Raw genomic sequence first — 16805 nt, 5'->3', positions numbered from 1 at the left:
GATATGCTCATTTCTAATTCTGTCCATTCGTGACAGCTCGGCATCCCGTCTTTCTGTTATCACCACTTCCTCCAAACCATACACCATAGCAGGTCTCACTACCATGCCTCTACTTCTCACCTGCTCCATAGTGACTGCATAATAATAATAATAATCTTCACCTTTTTTGTGCACTGTCCATTGCTTTGGGTGGTTGACTCCGGGTATTTCTTGTTCACCTTTCCACCTGTCTCCCAGCTACGCTACTGTTTAAGAAGCTATAGCAAAATCACAGAATTTGCATTAAAATTATAAGACAAGGTCCAGATTCTATCCCAATCTATGTTTTGTACAGTCACAAACTGTATTAGTTGTTGCTGTGTACATCTGCACATGACTGGGATGGGGGTATAATTAAATCCTGCTTGTGGCCTCCAAATACTCCTGTGTCTTGTATTTTATATGGTTATGCGTTTAAAAGAGCAACTCGCGAGTCAGTCTTGCATTTCAGGACACTTCAGGAGGGAACACCTCCATCTATCCTCAGTAACAATCTGGTTAATGACGGATAATGTCCACAGACTGCATTAAGGACGTTGCGTATCTCATAAACGCGCATAAAGGGCGCAAACGTAATAGGCGAGTCGAAGGTGCGCTTGCTTTGTTGTTCGACGTGTCTGCGTGGGCGGAATTGACGTTTTTACACAGTAGAACAAACGTTACCGCTTCTCCGCGAAGGTGAGAACTATGAACCCATGCCGCCGTATGTTGTTGTTGATATGTGCAATGCTAGCTCGTGTTAGCGAGACTTTGATAGTGAGACCAGTGTTTACTGTGGCAGCTGACATGTGAGCTCCACCCTCATAGTTTTAATCCAGTAGGCGACATTTGGACTTACATGTTATTTAGCGTTAAGGGGTGATATTTGGGCTCTTTGTTTTTAAAGGGCTCGTTGTTGCTAGCTAAGCAAACGCTGCCTTGGTTTTAAGCTAGCTGTCTCAGCTGTTTGCTTGGCGTTACGAGCTAGTCGATAAACAGGTTTAGCCCAACTTTAGCCTTGGGTATTACAAATGTCCAGCTCTGCTAAAATTACGTTCCCCGCCGAGTGGGACGACGATGAGCGGATGGATTTTATGTTCTCCGACTTCAAAGAGAATCGAGACGTGAACACTACGGACTGGGACAGTAAGATGGACTTCTGGACGGCTCTGATCGTGAAGAGCTGCAGGGACCGCGGCACCGTTTGTGTCAGCCTACAAGAGCTAAACAAGACCTTAAAGAGGAAAGAAAAATCACCGCTGGGCTTGGCGACTGTCATCCAGTCCATGGCCAGGTGAGTGAAGCTCTGCGCCTGCTGTCTACGCCTATCAGTCTGGGTCAGTGTGCTTATAGTCTGTATTTGTATTTCTGTATTTGTCTGTATTTCGGCCAGATCTGGGAAGATCCAGAGGGAGTCGGAGTTTGCTGCTAATGTGGACTGTGGCTGGCTGTCCTGGGGTGTTGGCCTGCTGCTGGTGAAGCCTCTAAAGTGGACATTCTCGGCAATTTTGGGTAGCAGCCGGGTACCTTTGGAGGAGTCATTTGTTATCATTGAACTAGTAAAGGTTTGTTATACTCATATACACTACACAGCCAAAAACATTAGCTCATCTGCCTTCACACACACGTGAACTTGTGTGACTTTCCGTTCTTAATCCATAGGGTTTAATATGATGTTGGCCCATCCTTTGCAGCTATAACAGCTCCAACTCTCTTCTAGGAGGGCTTTCCACAAGGTTTAGGAGTGTGTTTATAGGAATTTTTGACCATTCTTCCAGAAGCATATTTGTGAGGTCAGATACTGATGTTGGAGAAGAAGGCCTGGCTCGCAGTTTCCGCTCTAATTCATCCCAAAGGTGTTCTATTGGGTTGAGGTCAGGACTCTGTGCAAACCAGTCAAGTTTTTCTACTCGCTCATCCATGTCTTTATGGACCTGCTTTGTGCACTGGTGCACGTTGGAACAGGAAGGGGCCATGCCCAAACTGTTCCCACAAAGTTGGGCGCATGAAATTGTCCAAAAAATCTTGGTATGCTGAAGCATTAAGAGATCCTTTCACTGGAGCCCAGCTCCAGAAAAACAACCCCACACCATAATCCCCCTCCACCAAACTTTACACTTGGCACAATGCAGCCAGACAAGTACCGTTCTCCTGGTAACCACCAAACCCAGACTCGTCCATCAGATTGCCAGATGGAGAAGCATGATTTGTCACTCCAGAGAACACGTCTCCACTGCTCTAGAGTCCAGTGGCAGCATGCTTTACACCGCTGGCATCCAAGCATTTGCATTGCACTCTGTGATGTAAGACTTGGATGCAGCTGCTCTGCCATGGAAACCAATTCCATGAAGCTCTCTACGCACTGTTCTTGAGCTAATCTGAAGGCCGCATGAAGTTTGAAGGTCTGTAGACGTCGACTCTGCAGAACATTTTTGACCTCTGCACGCTATGTGCCTCAGCATCCACTGACCCCACTCTGTGATTTTACATGGCCTATCACATCGTAGTTGAGTTGCTGTCATTCTCAATCACTTCCACTTTGTTATAATACCACTAACAACTGACTGTGGAACACGTGGTACCTATCACAGTACCACGCTGGAATTCACTGAGCTCCTGAAAGCGACCCATTCTCTCTCACATATTTGTAGAAGCAGTCTGAATGCCTAGGTGCTTGGTTTTATACACTTGTGGTGATAGAGGTGATTGGAACACCTGAATTCAGTGATTTGGAGATGGTAGAGTGAGTGTAAGTTAACATATTCACATGCAAATATTTAAGCCACCACAATTTGTACATTTTTTTTTTTATATATATATACAAATGCATTTCATTTCTTGATGTCCTCCAATGTACTTTAAGTTGTATACTGCAGTAGGCATCCAGCATTGTTTGGTGCATACTGGTGAACACAATTAAATGCAGCTTACACATTTTGAATTGCAGTCATGCTGAGAGGTTTCTCTTTGCATTTCTCTGGTGTTTCAGTTGTACAATAAAGGCTCATTTGGCAGCCATTAGATGTAAGTTTCTCTTTTGTTTTCCAGGAGAAAGCAGCTGAATTACTCAGGGTCTACCGGAGCAGTGAATTTTCAAGCTGCTCCATTGTGTCATTTCAAGATCTCTGCACCCTCTCCTCTGACATCTGTGCTGATGAGAGCACCCTATGCATGGCGCTCCTGCAGCTGCAGAGGGACAAGCAAGTCATGGTTTCATTGCACGAAGGAGAGAAGGTATATCTGCTCGCCATTAACAATCTGTACGTTTGGCATCTTAAGTGGCATCTTGTGTAAGAGGTCTCTCTGTCCTTTTGTGTTTTCTTTACAGATTGTTAAGTTTTGTCTACCTGGACAGGAGCGCGTGTCTCCAGTTAGTGATGTGGACATAGGCATCTACCAGCTGCAGCGCAGTGAGAAACTGCTCGGCGAACGGGTGGAGAAATTGGGCCTCGAGGCTGACAAGTAACTTATGTTGTTCCATATATGACTGAGTCAGTTAATTAGTGCAGCTTGTGTGCAACTTCATGTCTAAATCACCAATTTCCAGGCACAGTGAATCAGAAAGTCACACAGATTATTGCTAAAGTTGCTTTACATGATCTAAATGCAGGTGCAAGGATGAAGCAAGGATTCTGCTGCGGGAAGGGAAGAAGTCACAGGTTATTACTGATGTTGACTGTAATAATAATTAAAAAAAAAATTGCAACTAAATATGTGACAGCAGTCAGATTATCTGTTTATATTCACTGTCAATCCGAAAGGCACTGAGGTGTTTGAGAGGCCGCAAGAGGGTAGAAAAGAGAGTGGACAACTTGTTTGCTAAGCTGGAGTCCATCAGGGAAATCCTGGATCGAATAGCGCAGTCACAGAGCGATAAGATGGTAAGATCAACAATAACAGTAGCTGCCACTGTTTTATTGTACAGCTGTTTATAACCAAGTTTGCTGTCATGTCTGTAGGTTATGCAAGCATATCAGGCTGGAGTGGCTGCCCTGAGGCTCTCTCTCAAAGATGTGACTGTGGAGCGTGCCGAGAGCCTTGTGGATCAAATCCAGGAGGTACACAACTTCTTTTTATGTTTAATTTAATTGCATATTTTATCATTTTTATGTGGACCTATTATGCTCATTTCCAGCACTGTATTTTTGTACTTGCACTGGGCTTAGAGAGCTTTGCATGATTTGGAGTTCAAAATAATCCTAGTTTAGCTCATGCTGCGCCTTGTTGCAGCCCCTCCACTCTCACTGACATCCTACAGAGACAAGAGTAGAAAAAAACTGTCTGAAATGGAGCATTTAGAGCAGTCTGAAGCCTGAACCTTTTGACTCACTGGTAGAGTCGTGCCAGTGGCTATATAGTGTAGTGTTTTACACATTCACCTAACAAGTGAAAGATGCTCAGTTTGATCCCAGGAGGAGACACAAATCCCTTTGTGGTTCTGTCAGGAAGCGCATCTGGGGCCTATTCCAGGAAGCAGGTTTTGCTAACAACTCTGGGTTTGTTAACCCTAAAATGAGGGAAACTCGGGTTTTCAGTTCCTGAAAGAGAGCTAACTTCAGTTCTGAGTCAGTTACCAGGGTAACAGACTCTGTGAACCTAACCTGCTCGCTGGCAGGTTTTTATCCAACAAACTCTGAGTGTCTCTCTGACTCCTCCCTTCGTGCTGCACTTGAACCACCTGTCTGACACTCCGATTCATTTCCTCATTCATAAAGACGCTTCAGAGCGATCAGAGAAGCGAATTCATCTGCAGACGTTTATGTTTCTACAAGCACTGAAATCCCAGTTAGTCGTTAGCTCGTTATTTTTGTATGTAACATGAAGCTTTTACAGCGGTTCACTCGTCAACAGGCTGTAAGGACGGAGACAGCGATGATGTCACAGATTTATAATGAGCGCAGCCTGCAGCTGTCAGACTGTCAGTCAGTTCCTCTGAAACATTTACTGTAGTTACTGTAGCATCACTGTTACATCACACTGATCTGGATGAAGCTTTAGACACAGAACACACTGTGGATTTAAAAATGTCTGGATCAGAAGATGATGTGAATGTTTTGAGTGAAGATGAGGCTTGAAAACTGAACTAAATGTATTTAAAGTGACTTAAATATTTCAAAACTTTAAAAGTTATGGTGTGTGAAATTCAGAGTGAATCTCGACATATTTTCCACTGAGAATCACCTAAATCGGAGATCATCGGCTCTATAACGGATCAGCAAACCGTGTCTGAGTCCAGCTTCACAGCAGGAGGATCCAAATGGATAGGGATCACGGATTCAGACCGGATAAGGCCCAGATCCAGTTCAGGCTCCAGTCATTTTCCTGCTCATCCAGTCCAGATCCATTAATAATGGATTCGTTTTCCCAACACAATTCTTTACTAAAAATCTCGTTACTCATTTTTATCCAGTAATACCAGAAATATTGAAATTTTCCATTAAAAAACGATTAACGTGAGGTTGCTAATCCATCAATAGATTGAACAATTATTCAGTAAAAATGTTAAACAATTAAATGGCCATAAACCGAACTGTCATAAACTGCAGCAAAAAACAGTTTTTATTAAATAAAAGCTGACCTGAGGGAAGCTCCGCCCCCACGGTCTGCTGCTGTCTCAGGTAAACTCAGTCTGAGCTGTTTTCTCCATCAGGCTGCAGCTGAATAATTAGATTTTATAAATCACTTGTAAAATTAGGATTCAGCTTCATCTGATGAAAATTCAAGTTGTGTAAATAATGACAGCAGATATTATAAAATAAATTATATATTTTATAACAAACTTTTATTTTGTCTATGATGATAGACAGACTGAAACGTGCGAACCTCCATCCATCGGATTAAAATGGAGGCTCTGCTCGTTATTTACCCGTTGCCATGGTGAATCATGGTGTCGGCACTCCATTGATGATGGCTTTCTTTTCTTACTCACGCATGCGCTAACTCAGGGTGAACATACTCAGAGTTGATTGAACTAACTCTGATCAGCTGTTCTGGAATGGGAAACTCAGAGTATTTTTTTTAAACTCAGAGTTTGTTGAACATGCTTCCTGGAATAGGCCCCAGGTGTAAAAAATCTGCTAAATCAAACATGCAGAGCTACCCGCTGTGGCGACCTCGTGTAAATAAGGGAACGGCCGAAAGTAGCTTCGGTAGGGCTGTGCCATATCAGAACATCCGCCTTAATACCGATTATAGATGGTTATGTGATAAAAAAATGTCATATCATGATATAATTGCTGTAGCGACTGAAGTGTGAGGCAGTTTAAATTTCTCACCTCCACTCACTGGGAGTACTTACACGTGCCCTGACCTCCATAATTTGAAACTTTGAGCATCCTTAATATTAGCATCCACCACTCTAACAGTAAATATGTGACAAAAGATAAGGAGAGGCATAATGGTGCCACTTTAATTGACTCCAGCATTTAACCATCTTCATGTATCTTCTCTATTGTAAACACAGTTATGTGACACTCAAGATGAGGTGAACCAGACTATATCCAGTGGTGTGACTGTTGCAGGTGAGTCCTTCTGTTAAAGTTGTATCTTCAAGATACTTTATATCCAAATTTGAAAGAGCTCTAAGTTGGTCTTCTTTTTTTCTTCTTTTTGGTTCTGTAGATGAAGACATGGATGAGCTGGAGGAAGAACTGAAATCTTTGTTGAATGAGTCAAAGCCAGATTCCATCTCAGGTTTACCTGCAGTCCCAGCAAAGAATTTGCAGCCCTCCGCTGAGCCCATCCTCAGTTCTCTGCCTGATGTACCTCAACGCCCCTTAAATATTAGCGCTGAGCAGCTGGAGGAAGAACTGAATCGATTAACTCTTACAGATTCAGGTTTGCACTTTCAGTTTTCTTCTCTATCCAACTTGAGTGTGAATCTTTTGAAGTAACATATAGTCATTTCTCTGTGCAGGCTTTCAACAGAAGAAATTCACATCGCCAGCCAAGATATTAGATCCTGCACAGTGACGGTGCAGCTGAGACATGGCAAGTCTGAAGGTCTTCATCGCATATCAAGATAAACTGAAGCTCTTAAAAATGAAAGCGAGTTCCTACAAGTTAAAACAATACTCAGTAGAGAAGCCAATACCAGGTTGATAACAAAGCACTTTGTCATTTATTTAAAAAAAAAACAAAAAAAAAAGGTTTCCTTATTGTGGATCATGCCAAAAAGGACTTTTTTTTCTCCCTCATGCACTTTTTAACTTGAAAGCTTTGAGATGCTCTCAAGTCAAAAGTGAATGTTTTAAGCCCTTGAAATAGGCCCTGTGGTATCTCACCATCAGGAACGTTTTTAATTTGATGCTATTTTTGACAAGAGGAAGAGAATAACTGTATTTGCCATTTATTGTGTGTTTATTAATGTGTGTGAATGTCCATCATTGGCAGTCCTGTAAAGTGTATTAAGTGGCCTTCTGGATTGTAAATATGAGCCTATAAGTAAAAGAGAATGTTATTCCAGATGATTTATTACAACTACATTTATTCTCAATACAGTGTACCTGTAAAGACAGAGAAAAGCCTACCTTAAGTGAGTTTAACCAAATATGCCATATCAAAAATAAAATTTATTTTAATCACTCTGTGGAGGTGCTTGTGTGTCAGTCGGTCCCTGCACTGAGGATGTGCAAAGGTGACATTACACAGTAGTTGCTTTGGGGCCGCCCCTGGAATAAACAGATATATGGGCCCATGTAAGTGGAGTTGGTCAGGCATTTACATACCATGCAAAGCAGTGTGTAAAGAAGCCAGTGCAGGCACAGGAAGAACACGGGAACCACAAAAAAAGGCTGACTAGGAGATTTGAACCAGGAGCCTTCTTGCATCTAATGTGATCCTAAATATAGTTGTATTTTAAAGGCTTAAGAAATGACTAGCTTTTCCAAAATTCCTGTCACAATATACATTCATCAGCCACTTTAAGTGCATCTTGCTAGTATTGTGTTAGGACCCACCCCTCACTCAACTTCAGAACATTCTTTGTGACACAGATTCAACAAGGTGCTGGAAGCATTCCTCAGAGATTTTGGTCCATGTTGACATGATTGCATCACACAGTTGCGGCAGATTTGTCGGCTGCACATCTGTGATGCGAGTCTCGTGTTCCACCACATCCCAAAGGTGCTCTATTGGATTGAGATCTGATTACTGTGGAGACCAATTAACTCATTGTCATGTTCAAGAAACCAATTTGAGATGATGAGCTCTGTGACATGGCTGGAAGCAGCCATCACAAGATGGGTACACTGCAGTCATGGTCAGTAACAATACTCAGGTAAGCTGTGCCATTTAAATTATGCTCAGTTGTTACTAAGGGGCCCAAAGTGTGCCAAGAAAATATCCCCCACACCATTACACCACCAGCAGCAGCCTGAACTCTTGGTACAAGACAGGATGGCTCCATGCTTTTATGTTTTTAAGCCAAAGTCTTCCTATCAGCTTGAAGCAATCTGACCCTTCTCCTCTGACCTCTGATGTCAACATAGCATTTTTGCCCAGAGAATCACCGCTTACTGGATATTTTCTCTTTTTCAGACATTCTCTGTAAATCCTAGATATCCCAGTAGAAAAGTTTCTAAAATACTCAGACCAGCTCATCTGGCACCAACAACCGTGCAATATTCAAACTCACTTAAATCACCTATATATGCTTAAATGCATTGATTTGCTGCCTCTTCCTGTTGATCAGATATATGTGTTAAACAGTTGAACAGATGTATTTAATAAAGTGTCCAGTGAGTGTATAGTAATACAGTATGTTGTTGGTAAAGCCAGGAAAAACTTTGTTTTACAAATGTTTCTTTGTGAATCTATGACAGTCCTGTGTTCATACAATGACTTAGTAACGTGCTCTTTTTTTAACCCCTTTTGCGAGTCTTTTCTCGCAAAAGGGGACACCTAGTGGCTGTCTGGTAGAAGTGCATACACAAGTAAGTGTAAAAAGGCAGTTTTCCCTGATGTAACTCACTTGTTTTCTCTAAGAACAGCCGACTTTGTGAGTCATCCTTCCATAAAGTTGGTAATGTGAGTTATACTGCATGGCTGCTAGTGCAAACCGGTGGCTGTTAGTGCAAAACAGCCACCGTTGGGATCACGGAGAACACTTTCAGACATCGTAGTGGCCCATCAGCCTATTAAGACTTTATTTTTATTTTCCTTTGTCATTCATTCATTTATATGAACAGAAACCCAGTAGCCCTTTAAAAAAAATCATTTATTGTTTATTGTACTGTTCTGTATAGTTCAAGGACAAAAGCAGGTTTAAGTGATTTTAATTTCCATCACATTGGTGGTGTAACTATAGTGAATATCTGAGGTGTTGTTGTATTTTCTATTGTGTTCTATAATCAATAATAAATAAATAAAAAGAATTCATTACAAATGTACAGCTTTTATAAAGTACTGTTAATAATATCACAAAAATCCTAGTACAGCAGTGTTTTCAAAAATGCCCTCATATGACAAATAACATCAATGAATAACGCAAAACCAAAATTTAATTCTCACAGTGGCTATCACTATCTCTCAGAAACACACACGCTCATCCTCTCTCTCACACACCTATTGCTGTTTCTCCCTGTCAGCAAAGGAAAAGGTGAGATTCCAATTTTCACCTCCACAACCGGCAATCATCCAATTGCATATTATGCAGCTCAAACCTACAAGACTGTTACTATACTGATATCACAGGCAGATGAAAGACATTCAAGGAGTAATAGTTTAATTATTTCAGCTCTATCCTAAGCAGCTGCACACAGCTTGTTATACAGTTTGTTGATATGTCCAGAGAAGATGAAGCAGACGGAGATATGTAAAGATAACTATTAGCCATAACTACATTACGCAGCTTGTGTATGGTGAAACCGGTTCAGCAGGCACTGATGCAGATATTTGGCTAAGAATTTGTTGTGTGCACCATGTGAGACAGAATGGAGTGAAAGTCTAAGCAAAAAGTTAAGGTGTGTACAATACAAGGACTCACTGGGTTATACAGTAAATAAGAAACATTTGGCATGCTTTACAGTAGTCCATTTCTACTGTATATGAAGAAAAACAAGTCCTACCAAATTAAAATTTACCTTAGTAGTTTTTTTTTTTTTATATTGCAGTGTTGCGTAAAAAGCAGGCTACAAAGTGGTTCAGGCTGCTTCCTGTACTTGCAGTGTGGTGTGTATACAGTAGATGTGCATTTAAGGTGCAGGTTTGCATTGCAGTGTTAAACTGTCCTGTCGGCTCCCGAGCGTTTCCGCACAACCTTCTCCTCGTTGACCTGGTCCACTGCCAGAGTCTCCACATCCGCCTGTGGCGGAGCCAGGGGAGGAGTGCCATGTGGAATGCGGTGCGCCACGCCCACATGAGCCCTGTACTGACGGTCCCGCGCAGGGCTGTGACGCGGACTTGCCGTAGCACCCAGCGGAGGGACGGGGGAGCGCTCAGAGGCGATGGGAGGGATGACAGAAGGCCGTTCACGAACTACCTGTGGTTCAGGAGACTCTCTACCTGCCTGGAGGAAAGGTGTCGGGTCGGGCATGGCATCGACCGTCTCCCGTAGAACCAGCCGCCTACCGTCTGGGCCAAGGCGATACACCTCTGTCAACTCTGGATGTAGAGGCTGGGAGAGGCTCTTCTTCATGCGGCGACGTGGTGTTTCAGGCTGCCTGTCCTTGGCCGGTGGAGGCGTGGGCTTGTATGAGGTGACTGGACTGACGTTGGGGCTGCCCTCAGAAGAACTGCCAGCCAGCAGCTTTTTCTTAGTGGCATGTAGTTGTGAGGTAAGGTAAGCAATGGTACTGGCTCTCTGCTCTAGCTCCCCAGACAAAACAGCCAATTTATGGCTCTTCATCTTAAGCTCCTCCAGGTACTTCTTCTCCCTCTCTTTGATAGTGTTTTCCAAGACGGAAATCATGGCGTTCTTTTGCTCCAGGTCCCTGAGAAGCTCTGTGTTCTCCTCCTCCTTCTTCTTCAACTGGGCCTCCAGCTCCTCACACCTCCTCTGCAGCTCCCTGCATCGGGCCTCACTGTTGTCTGCACACAATTAAAAAAGAAAACCCAACAGCTATTACATGTAGTACTATGCAAAAGTGTCAAGTCAGCCATCCTTTCTTTACATTTTGATAAGAAAATGGGGAAATAGATGCAGCAATTATTGCAATTATTATTGAAAGGTGCAAATATACAGTACCAGTCAAAGGTTTGGACAAACTTTTGGCTGGTACTATAAAGTAAAAATAGTTTGAACTTGTTGTCTGTTATGTGCAGACACAACACTGGTTCATCCCTTGAGTTAGGGCTTTTTTTTTAAAGCTTGAATGATTCATAGGTCAGTGGGAAGTGGTTAAACAAACAAACAAATAAACAAGCAAACAAAAACACTGAAAACGGTCAGGTCTGAGGACTGAACTGAAAACCAGTCAAAAAGCAGCATACGTCCAAAAAAATAACTTTGAAAGTCCTTTAGAAAGCCTGAAGAACTATTGTTCAAGACCACTTGAAAATCTGCAAGAAAATCTGGCTCCTTAGAAGCAAAATATGAGTGACTCAAGACTTTTGAATAGTGTCTATACATCTACAGAAACACGTGTTTAGTAAATGGTAAAAAGAAAATTCACACATAGCAACGCCAGACTACTCATTAGTGCATTAAGTGCAGACATTGACTATAGACTGACAGAGATGGTATGATCCTACAGAGACTCATCTGCAGTGGGCAGAGAGCTCCAGTCTCACATTACAGCTCTGGTAGACAGCAAGAGCACTCTCATCTGACCTCCATCACTACTGCCCCCACCCAGCCTTGCCCCACCCAGGTACCATCTATATAAAGCCATGTTTGTATATGTGCAAAAAATGTGGAACGAAACACATTTGTGTACTGTTTTTATAGTAGAAATTCTCTCTGCTTTACAATTTCCACATTCAATCTCTAATCAAGTGGCGGTTAGAGAGATGATTATATAATTTCTTTCATTTTCTGAAAGGGGACCAATACATTGTTGCTACAGCTGGAACAGCTGTGCCCCGCTGCAGTGAGCATTTAGCGGTCTGTGCGTTAGTGCTGTGACACATAATCAGATTTCCTGCACTCCAATCTCTGAGATGTCCCACACTAACATGATAGTGCCTCTGACTGGAGGCCTTAACAATACTGATCGAGGCTGGCCCTTTAAAGAAACTGACAACATAATGTGCTCCTGGTGACATATTCACTTGCACACATCAGTGTGGTCATCAATAGTGTGTAAATAAATTAAATTGCTTTCAGCCTATTAGGTGCCTTCCTGACTATACTGTGGAACTGCGTGTGCTTCAGACCAGTGATGTCACTCCATGTCATGGCCTTGGTTTTACTGGGGGAGGGGCAGGTGGCAATGAGCAATGGGAGCTGCAATAAACAGCAGGGAGGCCCGCAGTGCAATACTTCTTGGGTGGGAACAAGGAGAGTGCTGTGCTCCCAGGCCTGTCCACTGACACAGAGCTCTGTTTCAAGAGAAAACACTGATTTACAGCTTCACTATTGTGGAGTTTTGTGTGCTGCACAGTTTGAAGTAGTTCCACAGATTAAAATGTATCATTATGAAACAGGGCATTGATATAATATAAAACTGTTTATTTAATCCTAGAACATGAACGTCCGGTGATTGTCACCCACGTGAAAGTTAGTGTTCTAGGGTTAACGACTCTTGCAAGAATACTGCTGTCATGTCTAAAGTTTAAACCACTGAGAACCACTGGTCTACATAAAAGCACAGCCACAGGGCTCACACTCACCAAAACTGAGTAGCCCTAATTAAATTTCCACAAATGAATGACATCTCTAACTAATGATGACAGATATTTAATGCCACTTGTGTACTATAAATGAGTCTTACCTGAGGGATCGGAGCTTCTAATAGTGAGTTCATATGTTAGATCTGTGAAAGAAAAAATAGAGGATTACTTACATGTCTGCACTACATGTGGTTGGAACAGGGCAGCTACCTAACAGCATGCTCCTCATAGACTAATTACTGGCAAAGCAATTTTGGGAAAAACATGCCTGTCCTTTTCATATGGCAGTGATCATTTAATAAGATTAGTGAGAGTTTGTCATCATCTTTAGTAAAAAGGTTAGCCCAGGATACAGGAAGTCAGGGCCAAATCATGCTGTGTTCTGTTTTTCTAGGTGACCATTTACATTTCTGCAGACTGTATCTATTACCGGCAGTAAGATTGATCACGGTGCAGGTTGTATTCACTAAGTGCATTTCACACAAGTCACCATATTCTTTATGACATATTTAGCAGTGGCAACTAATCATCTTGCTGACCTTTAGTCCCAGATATCAACTTAGGTTCAGCAACCACCCCCATTTTAAATTCAGGGTTACTCCTACCATGATTGACATTAAGTGGTTTGATCTTCCACAGCAGCATGATGTCCCTCTCACCTGTGCATTGCTGCTGTAATCTGCGGATCTCTGAGTGCAGCCCCTTCAGTGTGTTGGCGTGGTCCTGCTGGAGGAAGAGCAGGTTTTTCTGTGCACTGTGCAACTGATTTTCCAGCGTCACATTTGCTGACGCCATGGTGGATTATGTTCGGACACAGACTTGGCCTCGCAACCTTCAAGGCAGACATGACAGAAAAGGAGATGGGGGCGATTAAAAAAAAATAAAATAAAAAAATAAAATCAATTCTCACCCTTTTGGCTACAAATGTGAGATTTAGGATAAGCTCTAACTTTGCTTTGTCTGCAAAACAGGCAATCTACATACCGGATGATACCATTAACCCCGTCGACAAAGAAGATTTCAACTGATCATCCAAAGGCAAAAAAAAAAAAGGAACTCTATTTGTTGATCAATATGCACACCAGCTGTGTAGGATACCATTATTACCTGGGTCAATGCTAGAATAAGACTAGCTGAGAAAGGCCAGGCGACTGTAAGTGCTTGCTGTACTTAACAACCAATCCCTGAAATGAAAATATTGATTTAGAAGCCAGAGTGAGCCCTGCTGGCCTTAAAAAAAGGCATCTGAAAGGTAACACTAATCTAATATGCACTAACACAATTTACATATTATCTTGTAATTTGATCAGATGATGCAATGGAAATATTTTTCCTCAGCACAGAAGTCTTCTAAATTCTGAATATCTAAGATACCCTGATAGCAAAACAGCATAACGTACGTTTCTGCTACAAAATCCTCTCATCAAGTGTCAGTGCCACGATCAGTTACAACACAAAATCAAAGATGAACACATTAACTGATGTCACAGTGAGCGACACTGGTGTGGCCTGCCCCACCTTCTTCCACCCTCTCTTCACTGGATGTCCTCGTCTCCTGAGGCGAGTCTCACCATCTCCACCCTCTGTTTTACTGTGCTAATGCTTCAGAAGATGCTGATTCCCTCCCATTTACAGAGAGAACCTCTGACTGCATATATAAGTGTGTTTCAATAAAACATCTCAGTCTTACATCATCAGCTAACTAATATGAATAATACATTCTATGTACCTGACTTGACGTGCTCCCTGATTTCAGCTATTGGGTGTGTGTGTTTTTGCCATGAAAGTGTGTGATAACCAAGACACAGCCTGGCAATAACAAATACAGCTAGGGGTGTGTCACAAAGGCTGAGGAGATAATCTATTATTGATGAGTAATGTGCGGCCCTTCCGGTAAACCCTGCGCTGCAAGCATATCTCTCATCCCAGCTCCTTCCTAGAATAGCTTAGATAGCTTTCCGCTTGCAAAGACACGACCTCAGCCAACTCCAGCATCAACATGGCTCATGCCATAGCATGGAGGTGAGTCAAAAGAGTAAGAAACCTAAGTGAATTAAAGAAAGACAATTCAGTTCCCCTAACATATAAATTCATGCCATTTGAGTGTGTTTCCTAACGTAGGAACCAGTATTTCCCCATACAGAGAATATAAATAATCAATGAACTGCAGCAGCACCATGAAACATTAGCAAATAGCTACTATCCTCAGCCACAACACCTTCGCTGTCACGCCGTGTAATGATGCTGAATTTGCACACAAACGTGCATCCTTTAACACTACATTTCACATTGCAGGAGCGTCTCTTTGCATATCTTCTCTAAGATGCAGTCTGAGATACTCTCCACAATAATCCCATGTCCTCGCATAGAGTCATGGCTTTAGGAAACCTGACGTATTATCACACCAACAACAGCAATAACAGGAAAACAGAAACAGCTAAAGGTTACGTGGTCTAACAACAAACAACGCCTGCAATGTTAACAGGACTTATAAAGCTACGTGTCAGCCGGCACTCCACGACACTTTCAATTTCAGCACCTGCATTGCGGACAGCACCCCGAAATGAAGCCGCTGTCGGTCCTGGCGGTAGCTGCCAGAGGATCATTATTTTAACTTTAAGCTTTACACAAATCAGGACTCGACCTTCTTTATGCTTACCACACAATACGAGAAAGTCGTAAATCGGGCCTGGCGAGCGGTGCCCGTGAAAGGCTTCAAAAACACCTCACTTTCTGTGTTGCTTATGACACGTAACGTTGGATGCCACTGCTGCATTTCGTGGGGTCATTACAAAGGCTGTCCTTGCAACCAATGTTATGTGCAACTGTTGTCCAGGGAGGAGCTGTCCAGTGTCCAGTACGTTTTAATCCTCTGCTGGGTCGCATCAAACACCCAAACGCATTACAGGTGCCATCCTATTATTAACGATATGAGGTTTTTCTGACGTAGAATAGACAAAACAACTAAAAAGTTAAAATGTAATTGTATCCAATCTGTTTAGATTAAAGCCGAATTGGAGTAGATACTTAAAGCACACAAAAACGAGCTGCAGGCAAGCAAACATATTTTAATGTGCGGATAGCCTCCTTTGAATGAAACAGGATAACTACGCAAGCTACGAGGCTTTCATTGATGCTAGCCTAGCTCAACTGCTAGCGAGGCTACAACAGCACCTTAACGTTACGTGCCGGAGAGCTTACCTTACAGCTAAAAATACGCGGCCGTCGAATATCTTGTAAAATGTCGTCAAATCTCGTTAAACAGACTCGCCACACCGGCTAAGCGCACACCGCCTTGCGGGGCATGTCGGGGGATGCTGCTGTCAGAGAGGACTCGCCTCGGGTGGGTAAGAGAGAAGGGTGGCTGTGTCAGTTTCCGATCATCTCCCCGAGATACTACACAAAATAAAGCGGTGCATCATGGGAAACCAGAACGATAAGCTATGAACCCCCCCCCCCCCCCCCCCCCCCAAACGTTCAAAACCAAAGGCTTTGGACCAGTTACATTAAAATAAAACCCTAGAATCGCAGCTTGAATTTAGGAGAGCACAACTGAGCAGCAAAATACGGTTTACTAACCTTTAAACGACATTAAATGTGGGAGTAGCGGCTCTAAAGGACGTGCCAGCGTTTGCGGCGATCAGCGTCATCACCATAGCAACAGAATCTGTCACCTGTTCAGCGGCGGGGCATACACGTCGTTTCCTGACAGAGTCGAAATAAAGCGTTTCTCCCATAAATGGGATAACTTCGTAAGGCTTACTGCAGTTTATTCACGTATGTTGTTTTGTTATGTCAAAGCACCGGGATTACGTGAATTAACGAAAACGAATGAAAGCTGTCGGACAGTACGACTGCTGGACAGCAGGGGGCAGTGTTGCCCTTCACTCACCATGTAAGCGACACTACAGCAGCCACATATTTTGATCCACGACTCTCTCTTTCTCTTTCTCTCTCCACTGCCGGAGTTACATTTACAGAAAGATGACCACGACCCAGTTCATTACAATATGAGA

At 42.8% G+C, this 16805-nt stretch overlaps 2 protein-coding genes across 6 annotated transcripts; one reads left to right on the top strand and one right to left on the bottom strand.

The window, feature by feature from the left end:
* Nucleotides 1–657: 657 nt before the first annotated feature.
* Nucleotides 658–7569, top strand: chmp7 (charged multivesicular body protein 7). Its single transcript, XM_030737639.1, has 10 exons — nt 658–1312; nt 1412–1583; nt 3067–3252; nt 3347–3480; nt 3629–3677; nt 3780–3899; nt 3978–4076; nt 6482–6539; nt 6640–6855; nt 6935–7569. Exons 1-10 carry the CDS (start codon nt 1050–1052, stop codon nt 6988–6990), a joined length of 1353 nt encoding a protein of 450 aa, XP_030593499.1. The 5' UTR covers nt 658–1049; the 3' UTR covers nt 6991–7569.
* A 1651-nt stretch (nt 7570–9220) lies between these two features.
* Nucleotides 9221–16502, bottom strand: ccdc92 (coiled-coil domain containing 92). Of its 5 annotated transcripts, XM_030737647.1 has the most exons (6): nt 16369–16441; nt 14519–14833; nt 14308–14437; nt 13449–13621; nt 12891–12932; nt 9221–11046 (listed from the first exon to the last, which is right to left on the bottom strand). In XM_030737647.1, exons 4-6 carry the CDS (start codon nt 13582–13584, stop codon nt 10238–10240), a joined length of 987 nt encoding a protein of 328 aa, XP_030593507.1. In that variant the 5' UTR covers nt 13585–13621; nt 14308–14437; nt 14519–14833; nt 16369–16441; the 3' UTR covers nt 9221–10237. The 5 variants fall into 5 exon arrangements, with proteins under 5 accessions (XP_030593507.1, XP_030593506.1, XP_030593505.1 ...); XM_030737646.1 differs by lacking the exon at nt 14519–14833 and having other exon boundaries at nt 16369–16470; XM_030737645.1 differs by lacking the exons at nt 14308–14437; nt 14519–14833; nt 16369–16441 and adding exons at nt 15449–15705; nt 15991–16221.
* Between the last annotated feature and the right edge of the window lie 303 nt (nt 16503–16805).

Source organism: Archocentrus centrarchus, chromosome 9, assembly GCF_007364275.1.
Source record: "Archocentrus centrarchus isolate MPI-CPG fArcCen1 chromosome 9, fArcCen1, whole genome shotgun sequence".
Taxonomy (NCBI): domain Eukaryota; kingdom Metazoa; phylum Chordata; class Actinopteri; order Cichliformes; family Cichlidae; genus Archocentrus; species Archocentrus centrarchus.
This window is presented reverse-complemented; position numbering and strand designations above follow the sequence as displayed.